Source organism: Vicia villosa, unplaced genomic scaffold (genome assembly GCF_029867415.1).
Source record: "Vicia villosa cultivar HV-30 ecotype Madison, WI unplaced genomic scaffold, Vvil1.0 ctg.000940F_1_1, whole genome shotgun sequence".
NCBI lineage: Eukaryota > Viridiplantae > Streptophyta > Magnoliopsida > Fabales > Fabaceae > Vicia > Vicia villosa.
Genome location: NW_026705422.1, coordinates 164,332 through 180,596, shown reverse-complemented (window position 1 = coordinate 180,596; position 16,265 = coordinate 164,332). Strand labels below are relative to the sequence as shown.

The 16,265-nt window shown below is 36.7% G+C and overlaps 2 protein-coding genes across 2 annotated transcripts; both read left to right on the top strand.

The window, feature by feature from the left end:
• Nucleotides 1-6,114: 6,114 nt before the first annotated feature.
• On the top strand, nt 6,115-11,216 carry LOC131632420 (pentatricopeptide repeat-containing protein At5g40410, mitochondrial-like). Its single transcript, XM_058903163.1, has 3 exons — nt 6,115-9,441; nt 9,620-10,606; nt 11,084-11,216. The coding sequence occupies exon 1, from the start codon at nt 6,115-6,117 to the stop codon at nt 8,023-8,025; it is 1,911 nt and encodes a 636-aa protein (XP_058759146.1). The 3' UTR covers nt 8,026-9,441; nt 9,620-10,606; nt 11,084-11,216.
• On the top strand, nt 10,674-16,265 carry LOC131632419 (disease resistance protein Roq1-like). Its single transcript, XM_058903161.1, has 4 exons — nt 10,674-12,738; nt 12,848-13,135; nt 13,396-14,181; nt 14,266-16,265. Exons 1-4 carry the CDS (start codon nt 10,984-10,986, stop codon nt 14,839-14,841), a joined length of 3,405 nt encoding a protein of 1,134 aa, XP_058759144.1. The 5' UTR covers nt 10,674-10,983; the 3' UTR covers nt 14,842-16,265.

Genomic DNA, 16,265 nt, shown 5'->3' with positions numbered 1-16,265 from the left:
AAGGAGTGTTTCCAGAAGAGAAACTTGATCAATTCAGAAGCAGTGATCGGAATCAGAAGGCGTAAAGCCTATTGAATATTTCACACCTGTCATCCATTATCTGATGATGAACACGTGTCTCTACGGTCAGTACGAAGCGTGCAGTTGAAAAGACGCCGACCTAGGTAACTGTATTAAATCATTTCATTTACCATGCTATCTCTCTTAATGTCATTTCTCATTTAATGCAAAATGATTTAATTATTTTCAAATCTTTTAAATAGCCCGCTTCAACTTCATTCTTTTCTTCTTCTCTCTATTTTGTTCTACATCTTCTTTTTGCTGCATCTGTTTTTTTTTTACAAACCCTAGTCTTTGTTCTGATCTTACGGCATAATCATCATGAACTCTTCCTCTTGTTCATCTTCCTCAAAAGAAAAACTTACTTCTTCACAAATCCTTCTACGAAATTATGAATATGCTCCTTTGAAAACTTGCTTGATACCCACGAAGGACTTGGAGGTTTTATGTGAAACTGCTGTGGACTTAAACAATCTTAAAGCGAATGGCTTTAAGTGTGATGCAAGAATCCTTGAGCAAGGATGGTCCAAGTACCTTAATAGATTGGTTGGTCCAATTTATCCTGATCTTGTGAAGGATTTCTGGGTACATGCAACGGTTACCCCAACGGCCATCATTTCATTCGTGCTAGGGCATGAAGTGGTTATCTCTGAAAAACTGATCAGGAAGCTATACAATCTGAATGATGAAGAAGGTTGGTCTGGTTTTCGACATGCATCTGTTGATTGGTCGATAGTTGAAAAACAAATCTCTCAGTCTTCTGGGATTGACTCGAATAACACAGGCACCTTGAGGCCATTTTATAGAGTATGGGCTGAGATTATTCTGGGTTCTCTTCACCACAGAAAAAGGATGCTCTCCTCTTCTTACAACAGTCCAGATCACAAGCACACTCTTTTCTGCATTGGCAAAAAGACTGAGATCAACATTTCTCATATTCTGTTTGAGAATCTGAAGACTTCAATCTTTGAGTCAAGAGAAGAGGAAAGGGCGAAGTACCCTCATCTTTCAAGAACGACTATTCCGTTTGGAAGAATGATTTCAGACATTCTTATTGAAAGCAAAGTGCTGGACTCCATCAGAAAACTCAATGCATCCCATTTGCTTGGAGTAGTTCAAGGTCCCATTTTCAATGGTGTGGATTTGTTCAGATTAGAACTCATTCAAAATGTACCTTCTGTGTGCTCAAGCTTTCCTGACATTCTCTCAAGAAGAGTTGCTGTTGAAGGTTTTGCCTCCTTGTTTCAAGAAGAACTGCATCAGGTTGTCAAGTCTTACCTGGAAGATTGTGTTAGGAAGCAATCAGATATTGATCCTGCTTGGATCCGTGGCAGAGTACTTCCGTCCAAGGCTGACCTTTTGAAGAAGGATCAGAAGGAACAAAAGGCTAGGTTTAAAAGAAAAGCCCGAGAAGATGAGGCTAAGGAAGCCAAGAAGTTGAGAGTCACCTTTGATCCTGACAAGGTGGACTCTGAAGAACGAAGGGAGAAAAGGATTAGAGATTCCTTTCGCAGAACCAGATCTTCTTCTTCTGTGCAAATCTCCAGGCAGGTTTTTACTCCACCTCCCTCTGTCCCTAAACCATCCTTCCAATCACCTCCATCTGAACCAAAAATAAACTTCACCTTACCAAATCCTTCTCCATCAACCTCCTCCTCTCCCATTCTAAATCCCACTCCTCTAAATATTCTTCCCCCAACTCCTTCTGATAGGACTTTCTCACCAATTCCCTTTACAAATAATCCATCCTCATCAATCATTCTCTCAGTTATTCCCTCCTCCTCATCCACCGCACCTCCACCTTCTGTATCCCATCCCTTACCTACCAGAAAATCAAAACCCTTTTGTCCTCTCTACCCGGACTACAAATTCACCCTCAATCCGCCTGAACCTGAACTCTCTACCTACCTGGAACTTTTCAGATATGAGGTAATCAATGGCTTAGACCTTCTGAAGGAAGCCTTCCTAAATGGTCTGAATGATGTTTCTACAAGAAATATCTGGAAAAGATTTCGCAAGGTGTTTCAAGAAGAAGCAATGGGAGTACAGAAAAGACTAGTGGCTGCTGCCCCACGGCCTCGTGGAATTCTGAGGAATTATGAAGACTTCTGGTTTGCTAGTCTCAAAGGAAGACATCTGTTGGAAGAGAAGCCCTTCTTGGATGAGATGGAACAATTAAGACTGGATGCTGAAATGGAAGCAAATCCATGCAGGGATATTGTTATCTTTATTCCTGATTATCCTGTTCTGCTCGGAGACTTCAAGACTCTCTTTAACTATCTGAGGGAAAACCCTTCTGAGAAAGACCCAAGCTTGGTCATTCCAGAAGTTGTTGACCCACCAGAAGTTGAAGGTCCTTCTGCTCCCAGGAATCTAGCTGCCATTCTTCAGGCACTTGAGAATGGAGACTCGGAAATTCTTGCTGCAGAATATGGAGATGCTTCTATGCAAGAAGCAGATGTTGAAGATCATGTTGCTGAATCAGATCCTGTTGAGGAAATCCCTGCAAATGATCTATCCATGGAAGCTACAGATCAAGTTGCTATTCCTGTGGTTGAAAGCGGTGAAGCTTCTTCTAATGAATCTTCTCGTCTCGCAAGGACTCTGGAAGAAATTCAGAAGAGACAGGATGAGCAAAGCTCACTCAATGCTGAGTTTAGAGCTTTCATGGTGAGGCAAGATGGACACAACAATGAGGTTCAAGAGATGCTGGCCAAGATCCTGTCAAGGCTAGGGCCATCTTAGATTGAGTCTGTGTTGTTTCTTTCTTTTCGTTGCATCTGTTTTTGTGCATCTGATCTTACTTATCTTCATGTACTTCTGTACCTGATGTTTGAACTTAAATGAAATCATCTTCTTCCTCCGTGTGTTTCTTTTTGTTTGTCTCTGAATCTTTTCTGTTTTTTGATGATATGACACAAAAGGGGGAGAAATATGTGATAAATGATTTGATTTAATCAGTTGCTTTTACTAACAAGAACTGCAAGTTCTATATGGTTTAAGTGTTTTGCAGGTATAAAGAAGTGAAGAGAATCTTCAAAGCACACAAGAAGCAAAACCATAAGAAGCGTTATTCTGTAAAAAGAATAAGCTCATGGAAACTGAAGCAAGCTGAGTGCTGTCAAGCTTCAGAATCAGAAGCACTGATAATAGAATTTGATCCATATTTGTCTATTTGCTCTGACAAAATTCTATTTGCTCTGATACATTATTTTAGCCTATATGGCTCTGATACATATCATGTGTTCTAATATACATTTTATGTTCTGACTCGTTCATGCTGACTTTTGTCGTTTAGTTTTGTTCTGTAACATTTCAGGATGTAGAGATGCTCTGATGATGCTCTGGTACATTCAACAATGTTCTGATACAAATCTAGCATGAAGTGATGTTGGTAGAAATTCAAAGCTCTGAAGCTATCCGAGGGAAGCAGAAATCAGAAGCTGTGAATGTTCTAAAGATCCAGAAAACTCAAGTTCTGAAGCTGTCCTAAATGGAAGCAGAAATCAGAAGCTGTGAATGTTCTGAAGATCAAAGAAATTCAAGTTCTGAAGCTGTCCTAAATGGAAGCAGAAATCAGAAGCTGTGAATGTTCTGATGATCAAAGAAATTCAAGTTCTGAAGCTGTCCTAAATGGAAGCAGGAATCAGAAGCTATGAGTGTTCTAGGGATCTAAAGAAATTCAAGTTCTGAAGCTGTCCAATGGAAGCAGAAGTCAGAAGCTATGAATTCTCTGAAGACAGAAGCTTATGTGATCGTCTCTACCGAAATAATCAGGGAAGTCTTTTATTAAAGTTCTTCGAGTATTTATTTCAGGGGGAGATTATTTATCTCAGGGGGAGATTGTTAATCTCAGGGGGAGACATATTCACATGCTTATGCTATAGCTGTGTAATTTGTCTTTTGCCGTCTGCTCTTTCTGATCGCAAATTCATATCATTTATATATGTTTTTGTCATCATCAAAAAGGGGGAGATTGTTAGAACAAGATTTGTTCTGATCAATTATCTTAGTTTTGATGATAACAATAATATGAATTTTGCTTAAGATAATATGGTACTCTAATCCAATGCAATTTCCTTTTCAGGAAATATATAAAGAGTATGCATAATTCAGCGCTCAGAAGCTTTGTCTCAAAGGGTTCAGCATGCAACATCAGAACATGGTCTGGCAAGACATCAGAAGATGGTCGAAGCAGAATCAGAACATGGGTCTATGGAAGCATCAGAAGAACATGAGATCAGAAGCACTGAAGTTCTGATGGTAGCACGCTCAGAAGCACTTCAAGGTCAGAAGATCAGAAGATGCTTTGCACCAAGCTGTTTGACTCTGATGATATTCAAACGTTGTATTCACAAACATCAGATCAGAAGGAAGTACATGTGGCAGGCTACGCTGACTGACAAAAGGAACGTTAGAAGCTATTAAAGGCAACGTCAGTAGACACAGCGTGAACAAGGCTCGAGGTAGTTGACAAAAGCGTATAACATTAAATGCGATGCTGTACGGAACACGCAAAGCATTAAATGCACTCAACGGTCATCTTTTCCAACGCCTATAAATATGAAGTTCTGATGAGAAGCAAGGTTAACGATTCTGAACAAAACAACTCATATTAACTTGCTGAAACTCTGTTCTATTCAAAGCTCAGAATCTTCATCTTCATCAAAGCTCACTACATTGCTGTTGTAATATATTAGTGAGAATAAGCTTAAACGATAAGAGAAATATCACAGTTTGTGATTATAGCTTTTAAGAAGCAATTGTAATACTCTTAGATTTGATTACATTAAGTTGTAAGGAACTAGAGTGATCGTGTGGATCAGAATACTCTAGGAAGTCTTAGAGGTTATCTAAGCAGGTTGTAACTAGAGTGATCGTGTGGATCAGAATACTCTAGAAAGTCTTAGAGGGTATCTAAGCAGTTGTTCCTGGAGTGATCAGTGTGTGATCAGAAGACTCTGGAAGACTTAGTTGCTAACTAAGTGGAAAACCATTGTAATCCGTGCGATTAGTGGATTAAATCCTCAGTTGAGGTAAATCATCTCTGCGGGGGTGGACTGGAGTAGTTTAGTTAACAACGAACCAGGATAAAAATAACTGTGCAATTTATTTTTATCGGTCAAGTTTTTAAAGCTACACTTATTCAAACCCCCTCTTTCTAAGTGTTTTTCTATCCTTCACTATTGAATTTCTCGCACGAGATAAGTAGAACTTTGGTAAACGTGACAAAATCGGTGTCTCCCATGAGAGTTGATGGCTGGAAAATGTATGATCAAGGTCGGTCATTAGTGAGGAGAAAAGTGACGGTCGCGACCAACATCAAAACATGGCAAAAATGCGCTGGAAAACGAGTATGACGTAACATGTATGTGGCCCACACTCCTAGACAATGGCCCCACGTGGCAGCATGTGTTGCTGCAATCAGTGGCGATTCTTTTGTTAAGTTCGCCAGAGAGTTGCGAACCTAGTGGTGGTAGCACATCCGTGATAGGACGCGTGGTGGCAAAGATCGGAGACACGCAATGGACGTGTGTTTTCAACAAGGTTACTAGGGCAAATAGGAAAAGACCACCTATAACTTCTGATACCATGTTGAAAAGATATTTGTGTATAATGTTGTGTGTCTAATAAAATTACACTTGAGTGTACTTATATGATATACAATAAATAATTACAATGGATCGTAATTGATACATATTTATTTATCGTAATTGATACACTTTAATTATAATTATAATTAATTCTTAACAAATTTGTTAATTAATATCAATATTTCAAGAAAATATGATAATAATATTTTATTTTTTTTGAAGTATAACCTATTTTTGAGTTCTTTATGGGTCCCACCAGCCATATCATCTCAAAATAATTTATTTAATTTTTATTTTATTGGTGTAATTCTAATGGGTCCCACAACTTTATCTCATAAGTTAATTTGATTGGGTACCACAATTTTTTACTAGTTGCATTGCAATGCAACTTTACTATGACATGGCAAATTGTTCTAATATTTAATTATTATATTATTTTCATGGATTTCTCAAGGTAGATATGTTGAGGTTGTTCCATGCGAATGCGACATTGAAAACTTGCATGCTCCTACGACACCCACCTAAGCCTCAAACGTTGTTGTTCCCTCTCTTTTCACACTCTTATCCTCCAACTCCTACTTATTCTTCACTTCTCTCCCAACCCTCTCTTCAATTCCATCCCTTTTCCGCGCACCCTTTTCTATCTACTTTACTTCTTGCTTTGAAATCTTCATCCTCTGTCACCTTCTGCAGAATCATTCATGCCCATGTGATCAAGTCACTTGATTACCGCGATGGGTTCATAGGCGATCAATTGGTAACCAGTTACCTTAAAATGGGTTCCACCCAGGATGCACATTTGCTGTTTGATGAAATGCCTGACAAGGATTTTGTCTCATGGAATTCTTTGGTTTCTTGGTTTTCGAAAAGCGGACAGCTTGGTTACTGCTTGAGTGTGTTTTGTAAGATGAAATCTGTTTCGGGATTGGAATTGAATGATCTTACTTTTATATCGGTTATCTCGGCTTGTGTATATGAGAAAGCGCGTCACGAAGGGTACTATGTTCATTGTTGTGCGGTGAAATTGGGTATGGTGTTTCAGGTGAAGGTTGTTAATGCCCTTATTAATATGTATGGGAAGTTTGGTTTTGTTGAATCTTGTTTCAGCTTGTTTTGGGAAATGCCGGAGAGTGAAAAGAGTATGGTGTCTTGGAATTCAATTGTTGCTGTTTGTGCCCAAAATGGATTGCGTAATGAGGCTTTTCTTTGTTTTGATTTGATGACGGTAGATGGATTTTTTCCTGATGAAGCGACAATGGTGAGTTTGCTTCAAGCATGTGAAAATTTACCCTTGGGAAGATTGGTGGAAGCTTTACATGGTTTAATCTTTAACTGCGGTCTTGATGAAAATATAACAATTATGACTACCCTTTTGAACTTATATTCGAAGTTAGGAAGATTGAGTGATTCTCTTGAGGTATTTGGAGAGATACAAAAGCCTGATAAAGTGACATGGACTGCAATGCTTGCAGGCTATGCGATGCATGGACGTGGGAAAGAAGCGATTGATTTCTTCGAAAGAATTGTAAGGGAAGAAAGCATGGAGCCTGATCATGTAACTTTTACTCATTTGTTAAGTGCATGTAGCCATTCAGGGCTTGTAAAAGAAGGAAAATACTACTTCCAAGTTATGTCTGATGTGTACAAAGTTCAACCACGAATGGATCATTATTCGTGTATGGTTGATCTTCTCGGTCGTTGCGGTCTACTCAATGATGCTCATGAGCTAATTAAGAATATGCCATTTGAGCCAAACTCTGGAGTTTGGGGTGCCCTTCTTGGTGCTTGTAGGGTTCATCGAAACATTGGTCTAGGGAAGGAATCTGCCGAAAATTTGATCGCATTAGATCCTTCAGACCCTAGAAACTATATTATGCTGTCGAATATGTATTCTGCTGCAGGTTTGTGGAGTGATGCATCAAAAGTGAGGACTTTAATGAAGACTAATGTTATTACTAGAAATCCCGGATGCAGTTTTATTGAACATGGGAATAAAATCCACCGTTTCGTTGTCGACGATTACACTCACCCCGATTCACATAGAATTCACAAAAAGTTGGAAGAGGTTATGAGAAAAATTCAAGAGGTTGGCTTTGTGCCTGAAACAGAATCGATTCCCCATGATGTTGATGAGGAGGTGAAAATTGATATGATCGCCAAGCATAGTGAGAAGATTGCTCTTGCATTTGGACTTTTGGTTAGTAGTGCAGATATGCCGCTAGTTATAATGAAAAATCTTAGAATATGCCGTGATTGTCACAATACTGCAAAATTTGTGTCGGTGGTAGAGAAGCGGACTATCATTATCCGAGATACAAAGCGATTTCACGAGTTCTCAGAAGGGCGATGTTCATGTGGTGATTATTGGTAGTGTTTATCATTGGAGAAAGAGTTTAGAGAAAACTGAATATGTTATTCTTAAACAAGAGTGCTCAAATTACAACAGGTGAAGTCTTTTTATAAACTCGGATACTTAGACATCGGTTAAAGTAATCCTAACTGCCTAAGGATGATCAACCATTTTGATAGTCTCGGAGCTGAGCAAATGTTGTAGGAGGTGAAACTTTTGTTAGAACACAAGCTTCTTGATCTTGAGCAGGTATTTTGCGTACATTAAGAAGTAAAGAGAGAACCATTTTTCCTAACAAAGAAAAGATCAAACTTCATACATTTGGTTCTGTGGAGCAAAAAACATGAAGTTCATGAAGGAGAACTTACACACCAAATTGATTTAGCTACAGTCGGAGTCAAGCTGCGAGATTCAATCTCATTGCTAGGACGAACTACAAGGAATTGTTTCTTAGAGCATTAATATATAATGTTTGGGCCAAGGAAAATGCAAGAATCATAGGTAAATCTCCCGTCTTGTCAACTGTTTGACCAATATGCATTACAAAAGGCATAAGCATGTAATGTTAAGGAGGGTGCAAAAAATGCAGCATGGGTATATATATAGTACCTGTATGTGTTTGTTAAGACAGAGTAACTTTAGAGAACAATGTTATCTTAAAAGGTAATTAAAATGATTTGGGTTAAATTACACATTATGTCTAGAGTTTTTAAAATTCCAGGAATTTTGTGAAGCAGTTTTTATAAAGTAATTTTTCTTTACTAATATTAGGAATTTAAAATACCATCCATCTAACAAGAGTTAATTTGAAATACCATCCATCTAACAAGAGTTAATCTAACATCGTTACTAAACAAGTCTTTTATTATCATATGATTATATGAACTTAGAAACTGTAAGCTCAAAATATGGCAATGCCAAACAGAGCCTAAATGGATTACCGGAAATTAACAAGTTATTACAGTTGACCTATGGCGGTTCTTTTCCAATATCCCAAACGTTTGTTTCACAACAGGGATTACGACGGTTCACATAGAAGAGACGCAACTTTTGTCTAGGTTTTTACCGTTGATATTTGTTTTTCTCTTTGTGCAAAGGCAAAGGTAATTTTATGCTTCTTTCTGGTTCAATTTAAATAGACTGAAAAACGGGTGCAGAGAAGAGAGGGATTTAGGGTATTTTTAGGTCGAAAACCCCAAATTGACCTGCTGATTGTTCTTCTGCCTGAACATCTAATTGTCTTTTTAGTTTTTTTTTTCATTATGTTCATCCTAATGTTAAATTATTTTTGCTCTTGAACAAAGTTTTCAATTTTTTGGCAATGAAGGAAGTTTTCATGGTGTGGCTCATGTCGTTTCATTGCCCCTATTTTAGCAGAGGTTGCTAAAAAAGCTTACACAGGTCACCTTCCTTAAGGTTGATATGGATGAATTGAATGTGAGCAATATCTAACTCCACCACCTGACATTATTATTGTTTTTAATCTTAAACCCAAAAGGTGTTTAGTTTATTTAATTAATAATATTGCAACTAATTACATTGATTTCTTCATACTCTTTCTTCAAATTGTTTCTGATTTATCAATTTTAATTGCATTATGGGTTCCATTTTCCAGTACATGCAAGAGATAAGATATTGCTATGATGGCCTTTTTGCTGCAGCAGCTGCTACTGAAAATAGTGCTTATGGTAATATTCAATCTTTGACTTTCTGTTGATCACTCATCTTGTTTCCTTTTTTCCTCACATATGACCTTGTTAATATTTAGGAACTAGATCTTCATTTTCTCTATTTTTTTTCTCATGTATGTTTCAAATTTGTAAGTCTCAGATTGGAGATTTGGTTGTTTTCATGTTCAGTGGGCGCTCCAAACAGATGTCTATATGGTAATAATAATTATAAAATATATTAAAAAATTTAAAAGTAATAAAACAAATTTAGATAACTTTTTTAAAACTTCATTGACAATATATATTATATATATGGTATGCCCCTTTTTAAAAAGTGAGCCATACATGAAACATAGTCTAGTAACTGTGGCAAACCTTTAGGAAGAGTTTGGATGCAATATGTGCAACTCCTCTGGAATGGAAACAAATCCACCATTTTCTGAGTGGAAACTGTTGCTATGGCTGAATCTTCTGCTTGGAAGATCTCGATCCTCTATGTCAACGGCTTCTGAAACACTCTCACAAGCTGTGTATATTAAAGAAGAGGATAGGAAAGGTCTGTGATTCTTTTTAACTCGAGAGGTGCAAGAGAATAGAGAAGGTGAAATTGAAATGGTTTGTCAAATTTGTAGCATAAAAATGAGTTTTTGAATTGAATGTGAGCATAGAAAATTTGTATTAACTATGTACTCTGTTTCGAAACAGAGAAGAAAACATAATGATAATGTTATTTTTTTTATCTTACTAAGTAGGAAGTAATGGTATTACTCCTGACATTTATTTATAGTGCAAGAATCTGATTATTTTTGGGCTAATACCATTTGGAGATGATTGGTGCAGATTTGAAAAAAATGTGGAAAATGCAGGATTCATTTTTGCAGATATTACAACTTTGGTGTAGATATTTAACAGTATTTACAATGGTGCAGCTGGTAATACTGTTGATTTTTTTTTAAGGGAGTGTTGTTTCGAATCCACCAAATGCAAAAATATTTGTTTTGTAAAATAGCCATTGATTCATTGACACTTGACATTATTAGTTATGTAATAAGTAAATAATAGAGGGAAGAAAAGATAAGTTTTTTAAATCAATTTTCCCAACATTATTTAAATTAGTCATCTCCAACCACCCTGCTTTCCCGCATGTCATAATCTAATTTAAATTAAACCAAAATAAAAAATATATTATTTCCCAACTTGTTTATAGATAAGATTTCCTTCTTGTTTTGTGTTAGTGACAGACACTAAAACAAAGAGATAGTCCTCCATATTATTATTCTTTTCCAACTTCCATTTCTTCTCTGTTCTCATGGCTCATCAATCACCTTCCTCTCTCTTCTTTGAGTGTCCATGTACCTATGATGTATTCCTCAGTTTTAAAGGCACTGATACTCGCTTCGGTTTCACAGGAAATCTTCACAAAGCTCTTTCTGTTAAGGGAATAAACACCTTCATTGATGATAAGAAGCTTCGAAGTGGTGACGAAATTACACCATCACTTGTGAAGGCCATTGAAGACTCAAGGATTTTCATCCCAGTGTTGTCTATTAATTATGCTTCTTCTTCGTATTGTTTAGACGAACTTGTCCACATGATTCACTGCTCCAAGGAAAATGGGCGTCTGGTTTTGCCTGTTTTCTACGACGTGGATCCTTCTCATGTGAGACATCAGTCCGGAAGCTATGGCAAAGCTATAGCTAAGCATAAAAAGAAGTTTACAAAAAACAAGAAACAGTACACGCAACCCATAAATATCATTCTCATACTCTTCTTACTTGCTCTAGTTCTTCTCTATTCTCATGGCTCAACCATCACCTTATTTCTTCCCCTCTTAATTCTCCTCATCTTTCTTCTCCAAAATAACAAGAAAGGTTATACTGATGGTATGAATAGGTTGGAAAAATGGAAGATAGCTCTTAACCAAACAGCTAACTTATCAGGCCATCATTTCAATCCAAGAACCAAATATGAGCACGAGATTATTGAGAAGATAGTCAAAGAAGTCTTCAACAAGATTTATCGTGCTCGTCTCCATGTTGCCAATTACCCTGTTGGATTAGAGTCTCGAGTGCTTCACATGAAATCGCTGATGGATGTTGGATGTGATCGTGGAGTCTATATGGTGGGGATTTATGGGACAGGTGGGATGGGCAAATCAACACTTGCAAGAGCAACTTTTAATTTCATTGCTGATCAATTTGAATGCTTGTGTTTTCTTCATAATATTAGAGAAAATTCAGATCAAAATGGCTTAAAGTATCTCCAGGAGGAGCTCCTTTTCAAAACAGTTGGACTGGATGTTATATTGGGAGATGTAAGTGAGGGAATTCCAATCATAAAAAGAACACTATGCCAAAAGAAGGTTCTTTTAGTTCTTGATGACATTGACAAACTCGAGCAGTTGTGGGCTTTGGCCGGAGAACTTGATTGGTTTGGTCAAGGTAGCAGAGTCATCATTACTACTCGAGACAAACGCTTGCTATCTTGTCACATGATTAAAAGAACATGTGAAGTAGATGGGTTGAATGAGGAAGAATCTTTTGAACTGCTGAGGTGGATGGCATTTAAAACTGAAAATGTTGATTCAAGTTATGCAAATGTTTTAAATCGTGCAGTAACTTATGCTTCTGGTCTTCCATTAGCTTTAGAAGTAGTTGGTTCCAACTTGTTTGGAAAATGTATAGAAGAATGGAAAGATTTATTAGATGAGTATGAGAAGATTCCCAATAAAGATATCCATGAGATACTTAAAGTAAGCTTTAACAATTTGAAGGAAATCGAGCAAAGTGTTTTTCTCGACATTGCTTGTTGCTTCAAAGGATATGATTTGGTAAAGGTTCAAGAGATACTTCTTGCGCATTATGGTTGCTGCAAGAAGCATCAAATTGAAGTGTTAGTTCAAAAATCACTCATTAAGTTTAGTTTGTTTAGTACTGTGACATTACATGACTTGATTGAAGATATGGGTAAAGAAATTGTCCGACAAGAATCACCCGAAGAACCTGGGAAACGCAGCAGATTGTGGTTTTATGAAGATATAATACATGTTTTAGAACAAAATACTGTAAGATAATTTGTTTTTTGTTTTCTCTAACCTTGACTTATCTCTTATTATGATTACTACTACTAGTGCTATTTTGATTGATTTGTGTTTTTTTTTTTTGTGTTAAAAGGGAACAGATCGAATTGGAGTTATATATCTGAGTTTCCCATCATTTGAAGAAGAAATAGTAGAATGGGAGGGAGATGAGCTGAAAAACATGAAAAACCTCAAAACACTCATTATAAAGAATGGTTTCTTTTCTAAAGGTCTCAAGCATCTTCCAAACAGTTTAAGAGTACTAGATTGGTGTAAATATCCTTCAGCTGATATACCATCCAATTTTTGTCCAAAGAAACTTTCCATATGCAAACTGAGTGAAGGTTGCCTAACATCATTTGAGTTATCAAGAACATTAAAGGTAATGTTTCAGTTTTTTGAGGTCCTGTGTAGGTTAGCTACAGTTTAATCATGACAAAACAAATAGAGGTCTTATTTAATCACGATTTAACCTGATAAATATTTTATAAGACCCTATTTATCTATAATTTAGCCCTGACAAATTTGAGGCCCGTGCGATATTCCTCCTTGCACGCCCTAAAAGACGGTCATGTTAAATGTTCAAGTTTTCTCATCTCTTATACTAATGCAACATTTAATATTGTTTGTTTTTGTATGCAGGGGTTCTTAAATATGAGAGAATTAAATTTAGAAAGTTGTCAATCTTTAACATGCATTAATGATGTATCTGGTCTCCCAAATTTAGAAAAATTCATATTTCAAAATTGTGAGAATTTAGTTACAATTCATGCTTCTGTTGGGTTTCTAAATAAACTAAAAATATTGAATGCTGAGGGCTGCAGCAAACTTAGAACTTTTCCTCCCATAAAGTTGGCTTCTCTTCAAGTGTTGAGACTTCAATATTGTAAAAATCTCAAGAGATTTCCAGAAATATTACAAGAGATGGAGAACATAGAAGCCATTGTTTTAGAGGGCACTTCCATTGAAGAACTGTCATTTTCATTTCAAAATTTCACCGGGCTATGTACATTACGAATATGGGGAAATGGAATACTTACATTACCAAGTAGCATTCTCATGCTTCCAAGTTTGTCCTGGATTATGGTTGAGGATTGTATATTCTTGCCAATAAAAAATGATAAACTGATGAGCCCAAAAATGTCTTCAAAAGTACAAAATCTCATCCTCCAAAATTGCAACATATCAAATACATTTCTTTCAATAATTATCAAGTGGTTTGCTGATTTGAAATATTTAGACCTATCAAGGAATGATTTCACAATTCTTCCTGAATGCCTCGTAGAATGTAGCTTTCTAAGTAGCATTGTTTTGGACGGTTGCAAGTTTCTTAAGGAAATTAGAGGGATTCCGCCAAATCTATACACATTGTCTGCATTACAATGTGAATCATTGAATTCCACAACTAGGAGCATGCTACTGAACAAGGTATTGTTTTTTTTTTTCTTCTTATTTGATTTGATATATCATAATTCTTGATATTCTAAACTAAACATTATTTATGACAAACAGAAGCTACATGAGGCTAGACACACAAATATTTGTATTCCAAGGGGGAGTGAGGGGATTCCAAAGTGGTTCGAGCACAAAAGTAGAGGAATTGAGAGGGTTCCGCAGTGGATCGAGAATGATAACAGAGGACTAACAATGTCTTTCTGGGTTCGAAACTGGTCGCCTTCCATAACTTTCTTCTTTTCAACTAAATGGATGCATAACAAGGGCCCTATCATTAAAGATCTTGATGTAGAATTTGATCTGTCGGTCAATGGCCATGCTTGTTCCGGGCTAAAACTGTGGATCCACTCGACACATGTATTTCAACTTAATCTGAATTGCGGAAAACCTATATTGGATAGAGAACAATGGATCCATGTCGAGCTTGAGGTTAAGTGTACTCTGACATCGAGACATCTTAATGACAAGGTAATGAAATCAATCAGCACAGAAATGGGAATCCATATGTTGAAGGAGAAAAGCATAGTTGATGATATCAAATTCACTAATCCTTATAGAAAGAGAAAGTTAGATGAATATCTCAATAATTCACAATCACAGTTTCACCCACTGCTGAAAAAGCAAAGATCATGACAACAAATTTGTAAATGATATGCATCCCTTGTTGGATTCTTTTAGCTGAGTGTGCATCAGTTATGTGTGTTTTTTTTATATTTTGCAACTTCAGATAGTGTATTAAGTTTCAAGTTAATTATTGACATTATGATTAGGCCATCATGGGAAGAGGGACTATTACACAATGAATTAGGCATGGATGGTTGGCTTCCAGTTACTTGCAAATTCATTTTTTGGTATATTGATATGTAATATGAGCAGCCAAGCAGGCTAAAAGCAATAGGTATCACGATTACTGAACTACTGCATATTTAATTGAGATTTAGCATGGATATTTTGTTTCTATGTTTTTTAAATGACCAGCCTTTGTGCTTCACAAGTGGTGTTGGCAAGTGCTTTGTACTCTGCCTCGGATAAAGACTGTGCGACTACTTGCTGCTTCATGCTTTTCCAGCTAATGATTGAAGATCCTAAGTAACAACAAAATCATGAGGGTGGAGCGTCTTGTAAGAGAACATGAGCCCTAATCAGCATCGGTAAATCCAATTAAAGTTAAGCTTGAATTAGCTTTGAAGAATACTCCATTTGCAAGTGAATTATTTAAGTAATGAATGATCCTCAGTGTTGCATTAAAGTGAGTTGTGGTAGGGTTGAATATAAATTAGCCGAGTCTGCAAAAGAAAAACACATGTCAGGTATCCAATGTGTTAAATAAATCAATTTACCTATTAGACGTTTGAACTGTGTTGGATCATTGAGAAAGTTTGTTCGGTCAGCATGTAAATTAATGGTGGGATGCATTAGAGTGGAGTCCAGTTTGGATTCTACACAAATCCAGGCGGTATTTTCTTGGACATAAAGAGATGCCTTAGGAAGACCTAGCTATTTTCAAACCAAGGAATATTTAAGGTCTCCCAGGTCCTTGATGTTGAATTTACTGTCCAAGACAGTCTTAACAGTATTGAAATCAAATAAGTTAGTTCATGCAAGAATAAGATCACCCACATATTCTAATATAGCAGTAGAAGATAAGTTATGCTTTTTGATAAACAAAGAATAGTTAGACTTGGATTAGGTGAAGCCTAAATCAAAGATGGTAAAGGTGAGCTTATTGTTCCATTGTTTGTTGGCTTGCTTGGTGCCAAAGATAGATTTCCTAAGTTTACAAACAAGACTTTTGGGGAAATTATGAAGTCAAGTGGGCATTTCATATAAACATATTTATCTAAATCATCATGGAGAAAGGCAGTAGTTCTATCCAATTGATGTAAATACCACCCCTTAGAAGCTGCAATAGATAAAAGAGTTCTTATGATTGTCATTTTGACAACAGGGCTGAAAGTGCCATGGTAATCAATGCCCTCTATTTGAGTAAAACCTTTGGCCACCAAACAGACAGTGTACCTATCTTTAGTACCATTAGCATGGAATTTTAACTTAAT

Excerpts from the sequence above, each read along its gene's own strand:
- LOC131632420 (XM_058903163.1), top strand. The coding sequence starts at position 6,115 with ATGTTGAGGTTGTTCCATGCGAATGCGACATTGAAAACTTGCATGCTC.
- LOC131632419 (XM_058903161.1), top strand. The coding sequence starts at position 10,984 with ATGGCTCATCAATCACCTTCCTCTCTCTTCTTTGAGTGTCCATGTACC. Across the intron at positions 13,136-13,395 it reads AGTTATCAAGAACATTAAAG|GGGTTCTTAAATATGAGAGA; the intron begins GTAATGTTTCAG and ends TTTTGTATGCAG. Across the intron at positions 14,182-14,265 it reads GGAGCATGCTACTGAACAAG|AAGCTACATGAGGCTAGACA; the intron begins GTATTGTTTTTT and ends TATGACAAACAG.